General features: G+C 41.2%; 1 protein-coding gene across 2 annotated transcripts in view; it reads left to right on the top strand.

The window, feature by feature from the left end:
• Positions 1–5361: 5361 nt before the first annotated feature.
• The window catches only part of ST8SIA6 (ST8 alpha-N-acetyl-neuraminide alpha-2,8-sialyltransferase 6), a 124793-nt gene continuing 114338 nt past the window's right edge, over positions 5362–15816 (top strand). For both annotated transcript variants that reach the window (XM_084871333.1, XM_084871332.1), the window contains exons 1-2: positions 5362–5718; positions 6221–6313. In XM_084871333.1, coding sequence (XP_084727459.1) covers positions 5627–5718; positions 6221–6313 — 185 coding nt within the window. In that variant the 5' untranslated portion in view covers positions 5362–5626. The remainder of the gene's footprint in view (positions 5719–6220; positions 6314–15816) is intronic.

Raw genomic sequence — 15816 nt, 5'->3', positions numbered from 1 at the left:
GGAGTCTGTTTTTGAATGATCTCTGCAAGAAAATTAATCATGAAGTTAGCTGTTGTCTATTATATTTTTCAGGATCACCATGAGTTCACTTAATGAGTTCAGACAATGAGAACACAAAACCCCACAGGTTCACATATTTCTTTTTTTCAGAAAAGATTTTTCTATTATATCCTTAAATATTTTAAATGTTTCATTTTTATGCTTTTAAAAAGAACACCTAATACCTACATGATATATATCTAATATCTGTCTTTGGTACATATTATTGTTTTTCTACTCAAGGTATTTTCTTTTTCCCTTTCCTTTGTGTTTTTGCAATTTTCATCAGCATAACCTTTATAACACTGATTTAAATGTTTGCTATCTAAATTCTGATCTCCAGGCTTATTAGGTAGTTCTAAATTCTGCAATAATTTTGTTTGTTTACTTATTTTGTCTAGTTTTTTACTGTTGTCAGCTCACTTCATCCTGTTGCTTTGCTACCTCTTACAGTTCTTATTTCTCCTTTGGGTTCTTCTATCATTCATATGTTTATATTATATTTCAGTTCCTGGGGAGTAGGAAGTGATTCTTGCTTAAATTTCCTACTATTTCCTTGAGTAAGTCTTTTTGGAGTATATCCAATATATAGTCTTCATTGCCTTTTTATTGGTTATATTTCTTTTCTTTTATCTTATATTTTACAGATTTTTCCCCCTGCTCATTCATCTTTGAAATAAATCATACTTGATTTTGTCTGCTACTTGCCAGAAATGTTGTGAATGGAAAAATCTTTGGCAGTCCTTCCTTTTTACTTGTCCACTTGTTGAAACTTAGTTTAGCATTAAAGTTTGCTATTGGCTATTTTTTTTGTTTGGTTATTTATCTGCTAATAATTTAGGGTGTATGAAATGAAGGGGTGGGAAGAAAAGCTAAGGAAAGAAATATGGCAGGTTTGTGTACATTACCTCTGGAGACACAATCCCCAGCCTTTAATCTGTTGAAACATTTAGAGTTCTACCTGGTCTTTCAAAACCTGGAATTAGGCAAGAGATGCTGGGAGAGGCCAATTCAGTATAAAAACCAATGGCTCAAGGGCCTTTTAGTTATTAAATATGTAGGCTAGCTGCTCATTTCTCTTTGGTAAATTGACTTTAATCAGTAGCTACAAAATTCTTTTGTAGCATTTATCTTTAAGATTAGTACTATCTCTAAGTTATCCTCTGGCTAGAAAGCTGAATTCACTGAAAACAGAAATACTGGTCACTATCTCTCCTTCAACTCCAAGGCCCTGGCCATACATTGATTGTTACTCGTTTTTGTGGTGGCTTGCTTCCAATCTTTGTTCTTCCAAAATGAGTATTAGCAGAATCTTCAAAAACTTTCATTTTCCCCTCTATAAATCTAAGGTCACAAATAGGAAATGTGTCTTGAAGTTGGCATTCTTTTCCAATTAGTTCACCTTTAGCTGGCATTATTGCAGTTTGTGGGACGGGACTGTGGCCATTTTATAGTTTCAGGATAAATTGTTTCCACTTCTGTTTTTATCCTTTTTGATCTTTTAAGTAGATAGGGAGAGGTGTTTTAAAAGTTTGAATGTTTTATACATTAAAAATCAATTTTATTATGTGAATAATAATTCTTATTATTTTTTTGTTTTGTAATTTTAGTTGTACTACAAATCTGATTTTTTATATGCATAAAGCCTACCTATAATTTATATGTCATCCTAGGTATTCTATCTTTAAACTTAAAACTACTTTGTACACAAAATTAATTCCATTTTCGTATTCAATTAGCAATGAGCAAAAATCTAATTTGAATAAAACATATTTGAAAACATACCCTCCATAAAAGGTTATTGATTTCTTGAAGTTATTTCTGTTTTTATTTATATCCTATATATTTTTATTGAAAATATGTAGTCTTGGTTATATTATCCTTATGAGTTTTCTCCCCCAGGAAATAATTAATATTTATAAATGTGCTTTGGCTCTGCAGTCTTCACAAATCTCTAATATTACTAAAACCAATCAAACAAGCTGAAGACATCAGAAACCATTCTTTCTAGACATGGGAGTTAAAATGTCAATCAAATAAAGGAAAAGATTCTTTGGTGGATCAGTTTTATATGTTCCTCACAGCACTCCTTTCTTGCCTTATACTAAGAGTCCCCACTGCTGTGGAGTAGATATTGTAGACACTTGATTCTTTTTCATGAATCCCCAAATCACACGTATGGAAATGTGTAGAACCAAAAATAAGAAACCCACCTTCCTGCAATGATTTTTAATTACTTATACATTTTGTATCTATCAAAACCTCACAATCATTTTTGAAAAATTTATTTTGTGAAAGTGAGAGCATTCTTGGTGATGAATGAATAATAACATAGAAAAAATGAGAAGCAGCCAAAACCGGTTTGGCTCATTAGATAGAGCATGGCCTGCGGACTGAAAGGTCCCAGGTTCAATTCCGGTCAAGGGCATATACCTTGGTTGTGGGCACATCCCCAGTAGAAGGTGTGCAAGAGGCAGCTGATCGATGATTCTCTCTCATCGATGTTTCTGACTCTCTATCCCTCTCTCTTCCTCTGTAAAAAAATTAATAAAATATATTTTTTTTAAAAAAGAAGAAAAGAAAAAATAAGAAGCAAATTATGGGTAGAGTGGATGAGCAAGGTAGGTTCATGCACCAACTTGGGCTTCTGCACATCAGCCTGAGTTTCTGGGTCTATTGTAAGCCACAGTAGAATCTCAAATTACTACATGGCATAGATCTTTGTGCTATTGGTCAAACCTGCAAATGTTAAGTTATCAAATGTACCATTTCCCAGTATCGGTTCAATGGCTGAAAACATTTAGGAATTGTGTTTTTGTCAAGTTCTTTTATCTCTCAAGTATAAGCAAGATAATTCATGTTTTACCAATCCAAATCTTCAATTACAAAGCTTGTGGTAAAGTTCTCTACTGTCAAATTTTAGCACCCAGTTCAGAATTTTCATTGCAAATTTATACTTCGTTTTCCAATTAAAACGGGCTTTTGCAAGTCCCCTGCTGATAGCCATTGGCTTGGAAAAAGGGAGGGTGGTTAGGGAGCTCAGTGCAAGACTGGCTCTTCTGCTCTTGCCTTGAGCCCAGCTGTGCTGAAATATTAAACTTCAGTAAATTAGGTAAACTTGCAGCTTCCTGGCTGATACAGTAATGCCCTTTTCTTTTTCTGCAAACAATCTTCAGCGTGAGTTTTCCATACAATTCTTTTCTCCTCTAAGAGAAATAAAATTGAGATTATCTTCCAAATCTGAACAACTTTTTCATTCAGACTATCTTCCAAATCCAGACTTTTCAAGATAGTTGTGCCATATCCTACTTAGCTAACAGAATATGTACTTTCAAACATGTATAATTAGATTGCTTTATTATGTTAGCACTAAAGATAGCATTACATTATTATACTAGGCTCAGTTAAGCGGTTGGAGCCCTAAAAATGTAAGTCTTACATAAAAGTGGCATTTTTTTCTTCATTGATTAGTATGTATTTTAGTAGCAATGGTGAGCTATGAAAGAAAATATTTCTAGTCACATTTTCAGTTTTTTGTTCCTTTCTCTTTAAAAATAGGTGTTTTTTGTTTTGTTTTGTTTTTAGTTCTGAAGTGTTTTATTAATTGACCAAACATTTATTGATCAATTACTATGTACAAAGTTCTGGTATGTTTTCAACTAAATATTTTTAACTAGAACAAATGCAGAGTTAGCAAAAAGAAACTAGGCAGCTGTTCTTTTCTCTTTTTTTAATTTTAATATATTTTATTGATTTTTTACAGAGAGGAAGAGAGGGACAGAGAGTCAGAAACATAAATGAGAGTCATCAATCAGCTGCCTCCTGTACACCCCTCCCCCCCGCCCCCCGCCCCCCGCCCCCCAAACACACACAGGCACACTGGGGATGGGCCCGCAACCAAGGTACATGCCCTTGACCAGAATCCAACCCGGGACCTTTCAGTACACAGGCCGACACCCTATCCACTGAGCCAAACCGGTTTCGGCTGTTCTTTTCTCTTCTTAATGTTATTTATCTATTTATTTATTTATTTATTTATTTATTTATTTATTTATTTATTTATTTATTTCAGTGACGAACTTGTTGGTGGCAACTCGATTGAGCTGTCAGGCCTACTTGCTCCCCAAAAGACTCTTACATTGCTCTTCCAGGTTAAGATCTTATGCCCTAAGAGACTCCAGTTGAAATATGAATATTTTTGTTGCTTGGGAAAGTTACTCACAAAAGCCTTTATTCTATCACAAGATGATAGAGTCCAAAGGTTGTTTCTAGAAAAACCTCAAATTTAGACAAAGGTAGGCTGAGTAGTCTAATGAGTCCCCATGTATACATTACAGAGTTTATGGATTATTGATGTGCCTCAGGGGTCCAGAGTTAGGGGCAAAACTTGGGGAGGTGACACAATGGGGGTTTAGGAAGTCTGAGGACTACACGTATAGAAAGATGGCTTAGGAATGAAAGAGGGCACACCCAGTCCCAAATAAGCAATGGGGGAGCCAGGCTGTCTCACTGCCATCTGGTTACTCTCCTGCAATAAACAGGTCAGTAACAGATGAGATGCTCACCAATAGAATCTAGACCAATATGATTTAGATCAGGAAGCTACCAACTTTTTTTGAGAAGAGCCAGCTAGTAAAAAAAAAAAAATTATTTTTATTTTTTATTTTATTTTATTTTTTTAGCTCTGTGGGCCCTATGATCTTTGTCACCACTACTCAACTTGGCACTGCGTCATAAGAGCAGCCATAGGTACTCAGACACAGACAGCCCTTGATGATAATACAAAGGCATGGAGAGGGAGGTGTTACACTAAAACTACAGAATCGGGCAGGAACGGAACGGAATTTGGCCCGGGGGCAGTCGTTTGCAGGACCCCTAAAGACTGCCTGACCCTAGAAATGGATTCTCTGTACCTTGGATTCTGCGTTTAAGCCAGGAGAGGTTGCTCCTTCTATGGGGCACGGGAATTTACCCAATGACTGCTAAGTTCCTGGCAGCCTTCCTGCGTGGGACAGCCCGGCAGAGCGACTACACGATGTTCAAAGTTTTCAAAGCGAGCCCTTTTCCCGTCCTCCCCCGCCCCTCTCAGCCCCGCCTGCCAACCGCAGGGGCACCGACGGGGCTGCAGAGCTCCTAGGTGCGCTGCGTGTGCCTCGGGGAGCAGGTGAAGGCGCACACAAGTTGGAGCCCCCTCTGCACTGAGTGGAGCTCCCGCGCCCCAACCTTCAGGTGACCCCGCGCGGTGGCGGCGGCGGCGGCGGCGGAGGAGGAGGAGGAGGCGGCGGCGGCGGCGGCGACCAGAGCCCAGAACCCGCAGCGGCCGGAGCGCCTCGGGCGGGAGGAAGCGAGCTCGGCGGAGCGGCACCGCCTCCGGAGCGCCGGGCGGCGGGCGAAGTGGGAGCGGGGGACGCGGAGCCTGTGCAGCGCGGACCTCGCGGAGCGCTGTCGCCCCCCTCCCGCCGCGGTCAGGCTGGAGGTGTGCGTGGCTGCGGTGGCTGCGGCGGCCGCGGCCGGAGCCACGGGCCGGGGCCGCCGGGGCTGCGCGTCGCTGGGGCAGCGGCGGCGGCTGCCGCGCCTGGGGCTCAGGATGCGGCCGGGGAGCGCGCTGCTCGCCCTGCTGGGCAGCCTGCTGCTGCTGCGCCTGCTCTGGGGCTCCGCCAGCGAGCCCGCCCGCCCCAGGTAACCGCCCGCGCCCCGCGCCCCCCGCCCCCGGGCCCCCGCTGTGCGCCCCCGGGGCCCGCCGCCCGCCGAGCCGCTGCACTTGGGCGCGGACTTTTGGCGGCTGCGAAGCCAGCCGAAGGGCAGCGGCGGCCTGAGGGTGGGGTGTGCCGGGGAAGTGCGGGTCCCAGGGCTGGACCAGTCCGGGGGTACCAGAAGGGGCGACACTTGAGTCCCGAGGGCACCGCATGGGCAGAGAGGGACCGGTCTGTGTGGTGAGGGCCCGAGCGTGCATCGCTCGGAAGCAGGGAGCTGCAGGGCGGGACCGTCCGGCGGCATCGGGGTCCGGGGCTCTGCACCCCGCGTGCTTTCCCACGGTCCCGCCGAGCCGCCTGGGACGCCGGGGCTCGGGAGATTATCTGGGAGGCAGGGCGCGCAGGCAGCCAGTTTGCCAACCATCGCTCCCCGCGAGGTCTAACAACTTAGTTGTTTTGTGTGTGTTTTTCCCCCCCTGGCTTTGCAGGCTCTTGGAGGAGGAAAGCAGAGAGGCCACCCCTGGTTCCCCTGCAGCGCCGAGGAGCCCGGGCACCCCGCAGCCTCGCGGCGCAACGAACAGGTACTCCCGGTGCCCGAGGGGATGGGGTGCGGCTGCACCTGCAGGACTTGCTTTGAGTTATCTGGCTGGGATGGCAGCATCGAGTGAGGGAGGGAGGGAGGGAGGGAGGGAGGGAGGGAGGGAGGGAGGGAGGGAGGGAGAGAGAGAGAGAGAGAGAGAGAGAGAGAGAGAGAGAGAGAGAGAGAATGAATGTGCACACCAGAATGTAACTCCTCACTCCTCAATCTCCTCTGTAAAGCCTATTTCTTGGTTCTAGGGGTATCCGAAAACAGCTGCGCTTAAAAAAAAAAATGGTAGCTGAATTCCCCTCTTGATCATGGTGCTTTGCACCCCCTTGGGAGAAGCAGCTCAGCCTGTCCTTATTGAGGGATTTGGCTGGATTGCCTGCTATCTTTATGCTTTAATGTGCACCGGTGTAAGAGGCACATTTGGGAGGATGGAATTCTGTGCACGATGTTGAGAATGTTTTTGTTCTTAGTAAATGGAGACTTAGAATTGTTCTTTCACTCACATGAGTATTTCATCCATGTGCAATAATTGTTTGTTTGTTTTTAAAATCATTTTTCTGATTATAAAAGTAATACATGTTTGGTGCAAAAAGTTAGATGTTAGAAATATATAAAAATTATATTCACTCAGAGTCCCACCACCCACAGATCATATTAAGGTTTTGGTCTGTTTTTTTCCTCCCCCCCCCTCCCAGTACCGGTAGTTTTTCCTACATAAACATATTTTAAAATATATTTAACATTGTACTTTATATTTTGTATTCTTTCCCCCAAAAAACGTATTTATATTATTAAAAATTTGCCAAAGCATTGTTTTTAATTGTTGCTTAATTCATCATATGAATGTGCTATATGAATTCTTTGCAGTTTTAGACATTTAGATCATTTCCTGGTTTGTTTTGCTTTGTTTGCTATTAGTAATTGTATTAAGTACATTGAAGTATGTAAATTTTAATATTAAAAATTAATTCTCCAGGATGGACTGATAGAAGTTGGATTGGTAGGTTCAAGAATAAGTGTACTCTAAGTTCTAAATACATATGGCTAGTTGCTTCCTAGAAGAGTTGAATCAAATTACATTCTCAACAGCAGAATGTACTTTGTGCCTCAGCATTGTTTTATTATTGCAATTTTATATATTGCAATATATTTTTCTTTTCCTATATTTATCTCTTGTGAATTTCTTTTCCTCTGTGTAGTCTTCTGTATATTCTTTTTTGGAAAGAAATATTTTTAAAAGAGAATAAAAATAAGGCTAAATAGTTTTGATCACAACCTGTTGGATAAGAATATTATAGGTAAACATATCTGAGGAACCAAACATGACACATAATATTCATTTACTGTATCTATCTATCTATCTATCTATCTATCTATCTATCTATCTATCTAATCTATATACTGATATGTTGATATAGCAAGTAGTATTCCCTCTGACATTACTAGTAGCAGCAGTTTCTTGTTTTATATTTTTCTTTTACTTCTATGGATAATTTAAGTGTCTTTGTAATAAGGAACTCATTGATAGGACAGTCAAATATACTAAATGAGAATTAGGTAGAATACATTCACTGTCACTGGTGTTCTTTTTGTTATGTTTGTGTTCATATTTAAGAACAGAGATTCTTGTCAGTTCTCTCAAGAGAAAAATTATGACATCATAGACAATATACACTACTTATGTCAAAACACAATTCTACTTGCATTTTATAGCTTGCTTTAGCATTCTTTTGGAAATGAATTCTCCCAAAGACCTAATTGCCTTCTTATTAATGCGTCTGTGTGTTTTGTTACCATGTACTATTCTAGCAGTTCTTTTTAAAATTTGTCTTTATTGTTGGAAGTATTCAGATATCCCCCCTTTTCCCCATTGACCCTCCTCCCCCACCCCTTGCCTCCCTTCCACTAGGCCTTCACACTATTGTCTGTGCCCATGGGTTCTGCATATATGCATTTGGTATAAGTTCTTTAGTTAATCTCTTCCTGCTCTTGGGTCATCTTAATCTTCTGATTGCCTGACCCCGGCTCCTGGGTAGCTTCTGCATGGTCAGGAGAAGCGTCTGGGGGAGCTTGGAAGAAATCTTAAAGTGCTGGAACCACACCGCCTCCACCACCCTCCTTCTGGAATGTCACAGAGGATTAGAGGCACTAAGAAATCCTGGAGTAACAAAGCTTTGAGGAAAATGTCTGCCTGTACTCTGACTCTGTGCAGGATTGGGCACTGTAGGCAGCCTTGCTTCCCAAGGAACTGGGAGCATTCCTTCTTTTCCCAAGTCCTGTTACTGTTTGCTGTACTCTCTGAGGGTGCCCTGGGGGAAAGTTTGAAAGAATGTGCTAATGATATTATCTGGTTCTTGGCCTTTTTTTTGAGGTAATTCTTTGATGAATTTTTCAGTACCTTTTGGCATATTTCTTTCCTGCTTTGCATACTTCTTGAGCTAATATACCATAGGTAATTTTTATCTTTTTCCTGAATGTGGTCTATTTTATTAAGATTTTTCAATTTACATCATTCTGTAGTGTTTTCTTTTAAAGTTGTCTTTTAACTTATTTTATATCCCTATTATCATATATGGTTTTGATTATTTGTGTAGCAGGGGTGCAAAATTTATCTTACTTGTCTGTGTAAAGAAATTATAATTTGATTTGTCCTTTTCCTCTGCCCTCTGGAATAGTTTCTAAAATTTGTCCTCTATATTACTGAATTATTTCTCTGTAGTGTCAACTCTCTGTTTTGCCCTATCTATAACAGTAAATCGATGACATTTTTATTTTTATAGTTTTAAAAAATTTTCCAGCCTGTACTTTATTACATCAGTTTACATCTTAGAAAACACTTAATAATCTTTTAAACTTCACCTCCATTTCTTCATATTTTCTTGAGAATGTGAAGCAAATGCTTTCCAAGGGTTTCTTCTGTTTCTTATAGTACCTGTTCTCCAAAAGTAGCATTTTCTCCATATCTTAACAATATTCTCCTCTTAACTTATAGAAACTTTGTATATGTTTTATGATTTTTTTTGGAGCTGTGTTTGTTTGTTGTTGTTGTTGTTAACTCTCACCCGAGGATAGATAGATATATATATATATATATATATATATATATATATATATATATATATATATTTTTTTTTTTTTTTTTTTTTTTTTTCCCCTGTTGATTTTTAGAGGGAATGGGAGAGAGACAGAGAGACAAAAACATCCATGTGAGAGAGACACTTGGATTGGCTGTCTCCCCCACGCACCTTGCCTGGGACCAGGGATAGAACCTGCAACCAAGGACCCTGGGCCCTTCAAGTCTGAGGGCCTGCACTCTACCCACAGAACCACACTGGCTAGGGCAGTCTTGTTTTTAATTTGGATTTCCCCAACGGCCTGTGCTCTCAGACAGGATTTAGAACTCCTGGTGGTCACCGCTAGGAAGCAGTTGTCCTTCTTGGAGAATAAACCACATGAAAGGCTGCACCATAGAGCCCTTAAACAAATGTCTGTTTTTAAAAATATGTGAATTTAAAACATTGCGGTAAAATACACATAATATAAAACTTACTAATTTGGGTTATTTTATTTATTATTATAATTTTAAAAATATATATTTTTATTGATTTCAGAGAGAAAGGAAGAAGGAGAGAGAGAAACATAAGTGATGAGAGAGAATCATTGATCGGCTGCCTCCTGCAGGCCCCACACGTGGGATTGAGCCTGCAACCCAGGCATGTGCCCTGACCGGGAGTCAAACCCTGACCTCCTGGTCATAGGTGGATGCTCAACCACTGAACAACGCCAGCTGGGCAAATAATTTGAGTGATTTTTAAAAAACATATTTTTATTAATTTTCGAAAGGAAGGAAGGAAGAGGGAGAGATAGAAACATCAATGATGAGAGAGAGAATCACTGATTGGCTACCCTTATATGCTCCCCACTGGGAATTGAGCCCACAACCTGGAATTGAACCTGGGACCCTTTAGTCCACAGGTTGACACTCTATCCATTGAGCCAAACGATCTAAGGTAATACTTTGAGTTTTTTTTTAAATTGTGGTAAATATGGGTAACATAAAATTTATTCATTTGAATTTATTTATTTATATAATTGAGGTGACATTTGTTAATGAAATTGTATAGGTTTTAGGTGTACAATTCTACAATACATCATCTGTGGATTGTATTGTGCGTTCAGCACCCAAAGTCAAGTCTCCTTCCATCACCATTTATTCCCCCCTTTGCACTCTCTGCTCTCCCCAACCCCCTTCCCCTCTGGCAATCACCTTACTGTTGTCTGTGTCTACATCATTTGAGTTTTTAAATACTGGACCTCAAAGCTTTCTTCTGCTCCCATGTCTTAACCCAAAGGCTGTCATAAAGTGCATATATTCATGAGTGAGCCTAATCAACCTGGACTCCTGCTGCTGCCAGGAACAATGCTTGAACAATGCCACCTGAAACCTGCCACCCCCTTCATGTCCGGAGGTGTGATGGCCGATTTCTCTTCATTCCTTTGGTGTTGCCTTATACTACAACAGAGGTATAATCTCCAGAGCCTGGAGACAGTGGGCAGTGAGTGAGCCTGGGGCACCCTTTCAGCCTCAGGAAGTAGATCCTTCCTGCGTGGGCGCAGCCACCTGATTCTCTGGCTGGCCAGTGGGAGGAAGATCAAAGCCTCTATTTCTTTTTTCTTCCTGGTTCTGCTCTGTTTCAGAGGTAAAATCTGACATCAGCTGCTGGCAGTTGCTCCATGTGGTCCACATGCTCTCTTGTTAGCAGTATTTCTTCCCAAAACCTGACACATTTCTGAAGCAGCTGTGTAAGGTTGTCATTTTGTGTAGACTTGTGTCCTTTCCTAAGAATGGAGTATGGAGGAGAGAGAATCAGGCACTGTTGACTCTCTACTGTCTTATAATGAAAGTAGTAATAATGTCGTATGCGACATTTTTCTGTTGTCTATGTTCACATTGGGATCATAATTATGAACTACAGAAAATTCAAATTAAGTGTGAACCAGGCTTGAAAAAACGGCCATACAGCCCAACAGAACCCTGGAATAGCTGACTTTCACCCCTTCTCCCTTTCTTCTATTCCCACCCTCCGAATTGCTGAAGGTTATTGAATTTTACTTTTGAGAATGCTGTCATTCACTTAAAACAGAGAAAGGGAGAGGGAGAGAAAGATAGAAACATCAATGATGACAGAGAATCAGTCATTGATGGGCTGCCTCACACACCACACCAGGGATCGGAGCCCACATCCTGGGCACTGGTCGACGCTCAACCACTGAGCCATGCCCGCTGGGCTGTCAGTAACTTTTTCATCTTTACTTCGTTGCTTTCCGAAGTGATGATCCTATCCGTGTTCTGTTTTAAAACATTCAGTACTCTTTAAAGCTGCCTTGAGCCTGGTGTCTGAAGTAACTTAAGATGAGGCTTTAGATCCTGCAGCCTTCCTAACCCGTGCCTGACTGCAGCCCTTCTCTTTCAAGGTGTACGAGGGGGCTCTCCTCCTCTTCTGCTCCGGTTGTCCGGTTGTCCGTTGCCTGTCTCCCCATATTCCCTGTTTGGAAATGGGTTTCCCTGGGGCCCCCCAGCTTGTAACTTCCACCTCTTTGTTCTTGGACGCGTATGCACACCTTCAGCTGCGCTGCTGCGGTAAGAGCTGTCGGCACAACGGTCTAGGCCAGCTGCCCGGGGACAGGGCTTCTGGATGCGGCTGCAGTCACCCTGGGCTTCTCCGGGTACATTGCCACATGGACAGGAAAGCCAGGGTGAGGTTGCCAGACAGGAGGACATGCTCTGCTCGTTCCCTTGCTTTGTGGGTAGGTGGGAGGGTGAAGAGATCGGAATTCATGAAGAAATGGTGTTTGATTGGCCCCACTTAGTCTGGAGGTTGTTAGAGGTGGAATTTTATTTTCTATTATTCCCACGTGACTCCACTACTTCCTTGACAGGGTCTCTCTTCACGGAGAGGCTGGGTGTTGCTTTTTATAGCTTGAAAGCAAACATTCAGCAGACAACACTGTTTCCACCGGCTTGCCAGGGTGAAGGTGGGCCCACTGAAACATAAATCGAGGTTGCCTTAATGTCATCTGGCCTGGTGCGTTAATTCACTGTGCCCTCCTTGGTAGACGTTTTCCCTGAGCCAACAGGCATTGGAATGAATTTGCAACAACACAGAAAAGCCCGTCTGCCTGGTGGGAGGAATTATTTTTGGGGGGAGTTACAGAGAAGCACAAATATTTTGAGAGATTAAGTGCTTAGAGGAAGTAGCGAGAAAAGAGGCTTGGGCACAGTGGAAAGGATATGAGGAGAAGAAAAGGAAATAAATATACCTTCTCATCTGCCAGGGACTGTGATCCTTTTTAGAGCCACTGGTCTCTTCGCTGCTCTGTGGTTTCAGAGTTCAAATGTTCTACAACCTCTCATTTGATGGGAGAAAAAAGAAGCTCTTTAGAGAGCTGCCGAGGCCGGGAGCAAACGAGGAAAATGTTCTTGTGCCCTGATGTCTTATATTATGGCTCCTTTTGCCATTAAGAAGATGGTTATTACTGTAGTATCTTTATGTGTACATACTTAAGAAGTTAAATATATCTTGTCTATACTTTCATATATCAAAAACTTAATCTTGTTTCATGAACCACTGAGAATACTTTGTACATGCTATAGGTAATCAGTCATTGAGAACATTCATTTCCATGGGCATAATGATTTCTAAAGGTAGTTTTATAGGCATAACCTGTGCTTTCAAGATGATTGTAAAATAATTTCCATTACTTTGTTGGTTATTGTAAAAACACTAGAACTCTCTAATATACAATTTTTAAACCACAATATTCTATAACCCAATGGCTTTGGATTAGGTAAAGAAACAACAGTAAAAGTATAATCAATATAGGAAAAAATGATTAATAACATTTTATCAAACTTTAAAAATTTTATGCTTCTACATGCATCATTGAGAATATAAAAAGAAGCCTGGCCAGCATGGCTCAGTGGTTGAGCATCGACCTGTGCACCAGGAGGTCACAGTTTGATTCTTGGTCAGGGCACATGCCCAGGTCGCAGGGTGATCCCCAATGTGGACATGCAGGAGGCAGCCAATCATTGATTCTCTCTCATCAGCGATGTTTATCTCTCTCTCCCTCTTCCTTCCTTTCTGAAATCACTAATATATATATATATATATATATATATATATATATATATATATATATATGGAGAAAAACCAGAAACTGGGAGAAAATATTTGAAAATCATATAGCAGTAAAAGTTTTATACATAATATATAAAGAACTTTTGCAACTAGCTCAATAAGAAGAAAACAACATAATTTAAAAATGAACATAAATTTTAATGGACATTTTAACCAAAAAATATATACAGATGGCTCATAAGCATTTGAAAAAAAATGTTTAACATCATTAGTCACAATGAGATAATCACTTCCTACCTTCCATGATGGCTTTTCTAGCAACTTCACCATGTCATGGGGCAGCTCCTCCCAAGGTGAGCTTCTCCTACTGAAGGTCCTGACAGTAGTGCTTTGGTATAACCAAGGAAAGGTTATTACTCACACAAGCGAAGAATTCCTGAGGTGGGGATAAAGGAGGATGGTTCCCCAGGAAAAGACCTGGAACAGAGAGTAGTGAGTATACAGCGGTTTTACAGACCCTTTGTGAGTCTGTGAGTAGCCCTAAGACCTCCAGGCAGAGTTTTACATTTGGGAAATTACCACAAGAATGACTAGAAATCCGTATTCCTTTGGCTCTAGGAGTGGTTGAGTAAGTTCTTTCTTTCTTTTTTTTTTTTTTTTTTTTTTTTTAAATTTCTTTATTGATTAAGGTATCACATATTTGTCCTCATCCCCCCATTCCCATCCCAAACCCCTCCCCACGCATGCCCCCACCCCTCTTTCTGTCCATGACCATTGGTTAGGCTTATATGCATGCATACAAGTTCTTTGGTTGATCTCTTCCCTTTCCCCCCACCTTCCCCCACCTTCCCTCTGAGGTTTAACAGTCTGATTGATGCTTCCCTGTTACCGGTTCTGTTTTTGTTCATCAGTTTATGTTGTCCATTATTTCCCCTAGATGAGTGAGATCATATGATACAAGAAATACACTATGAGAACCTAAAATGAGACAAGCAATAATGGTTATGCCGAGAGGCAAATTAATCAGACAGGGCCAACAGTTCTTTTGAGTCCCAATTTCAATGTCAAACAGTTCCTTATGTGTATCTGTCAGCAATGATATTTCGTTTCTGAATGGTGGACAAATGGTGGTAATGCAGGTTCATCCTCTCTGGTTTGGTCACCTCTGTCCTGCCAGCCACCGCCTTTTTTTTCTTCAAGTTCTTATTTCTTATTATTATGAGAGGCATGGGCATTCCATCCTGAGTATTGTGGAAATTTCCCTTTCAAATCACCATAACAGAATGGAGCTGGCATCCTATTTAAGAATGTTGGCGTTAGGAACTAATGCAAGATCTTCCAGTCCTTGTTAAAAGATCCACACAGTTATAGGGAGTGTTGAGTCTGTATTATACAACTGAAAATATTAAACATGTGTCTGTTATACCAAAGACTGTAATATAGTTTAAAAGAAGGCACCAAGAAATAGACACCTCCAGTGAGTCAACCTTTAAAGCATCATATTGAGGAAGGACAGTAGGCTTTGGCAGACAGATTTCTTTTGGCATACAGAACAGCTTGTTGGGGGGGAGGGGGAGATTAGGGTCCTCATTTTCTATGGGTCCCACTGTGTTATCCCTCTCAATTTGGGCTCCACGTTTGAAAAAGAAATAGCAGAATGGGAGTTTGTTATTAAGTGGGAAGGGTAATTCTGTTTGGGATATATATGAGTTTACTTAAGAAATGTTAGCGCCAAAACCAGTTTGGTTCAGTGGATAGAGCATTGGCCTGCGGACTCAAGGGTCCCAGGTTCGATTCTGGTCAAGGGCATGTATCTTAGTTGTGGGCACATCCCCAGTAGGAGGTGTGCAAGAGTCAGCTGATCGATGTCCCTCTCATCGATGTTTCTAACTCTCTATTCCTCTCTCCTTCCTCTCTGTAAAAAATCAATAAAATATATTTTTTAAAGAAGAAAGAAATGTTAGCAAGTTGGTTGGCTGTGGCATTAAATTAAGCTTCCTCCTTGGGACCTGTAGTAGGAACTGAGAATTTTAATACATGAGGTCTGAGCCGAAATATATTCCTAATGTGGAAGGTCCCATAGTGAACAATTCTGAATGTGAAGTCTATTTTGTGTTTGAGCTATAGAGCAGATCAAAGAGTAGAGCCTTTAGCTACTACCCAGGAGTCTGTAAAATATGGACAATGAACATACTTTTTTTGAGGGTATCCTCCCGTGTTGAAATGACTGCTGTTTGGGTCCCCTCCTTTATCAAGGATGTCCTGGTCATAGAATGGAAAATAGAAGCTCTTCATTGGTTTCCAGCAGGTGTGATGGTGGTGCTGTCGTCTATAAAATACATTTATTCTCTTT

The sequence above is a fragment of the Pipistrellus hanaki genome, assembly GCF_964339955.1.
Source record: "Pipistrellus hanaki genome assembly, chromosome: 1".
Lineage (NCBI taxonomy): Eukaryota > Metazoa > Chordata > Mammalia > Chiroptera > Vespertilionidae > Pipistrellus > Pipistrellus hanaki.
This window is presented reverse-complemented; position numbering and strand designations above follow the sequence as displayed.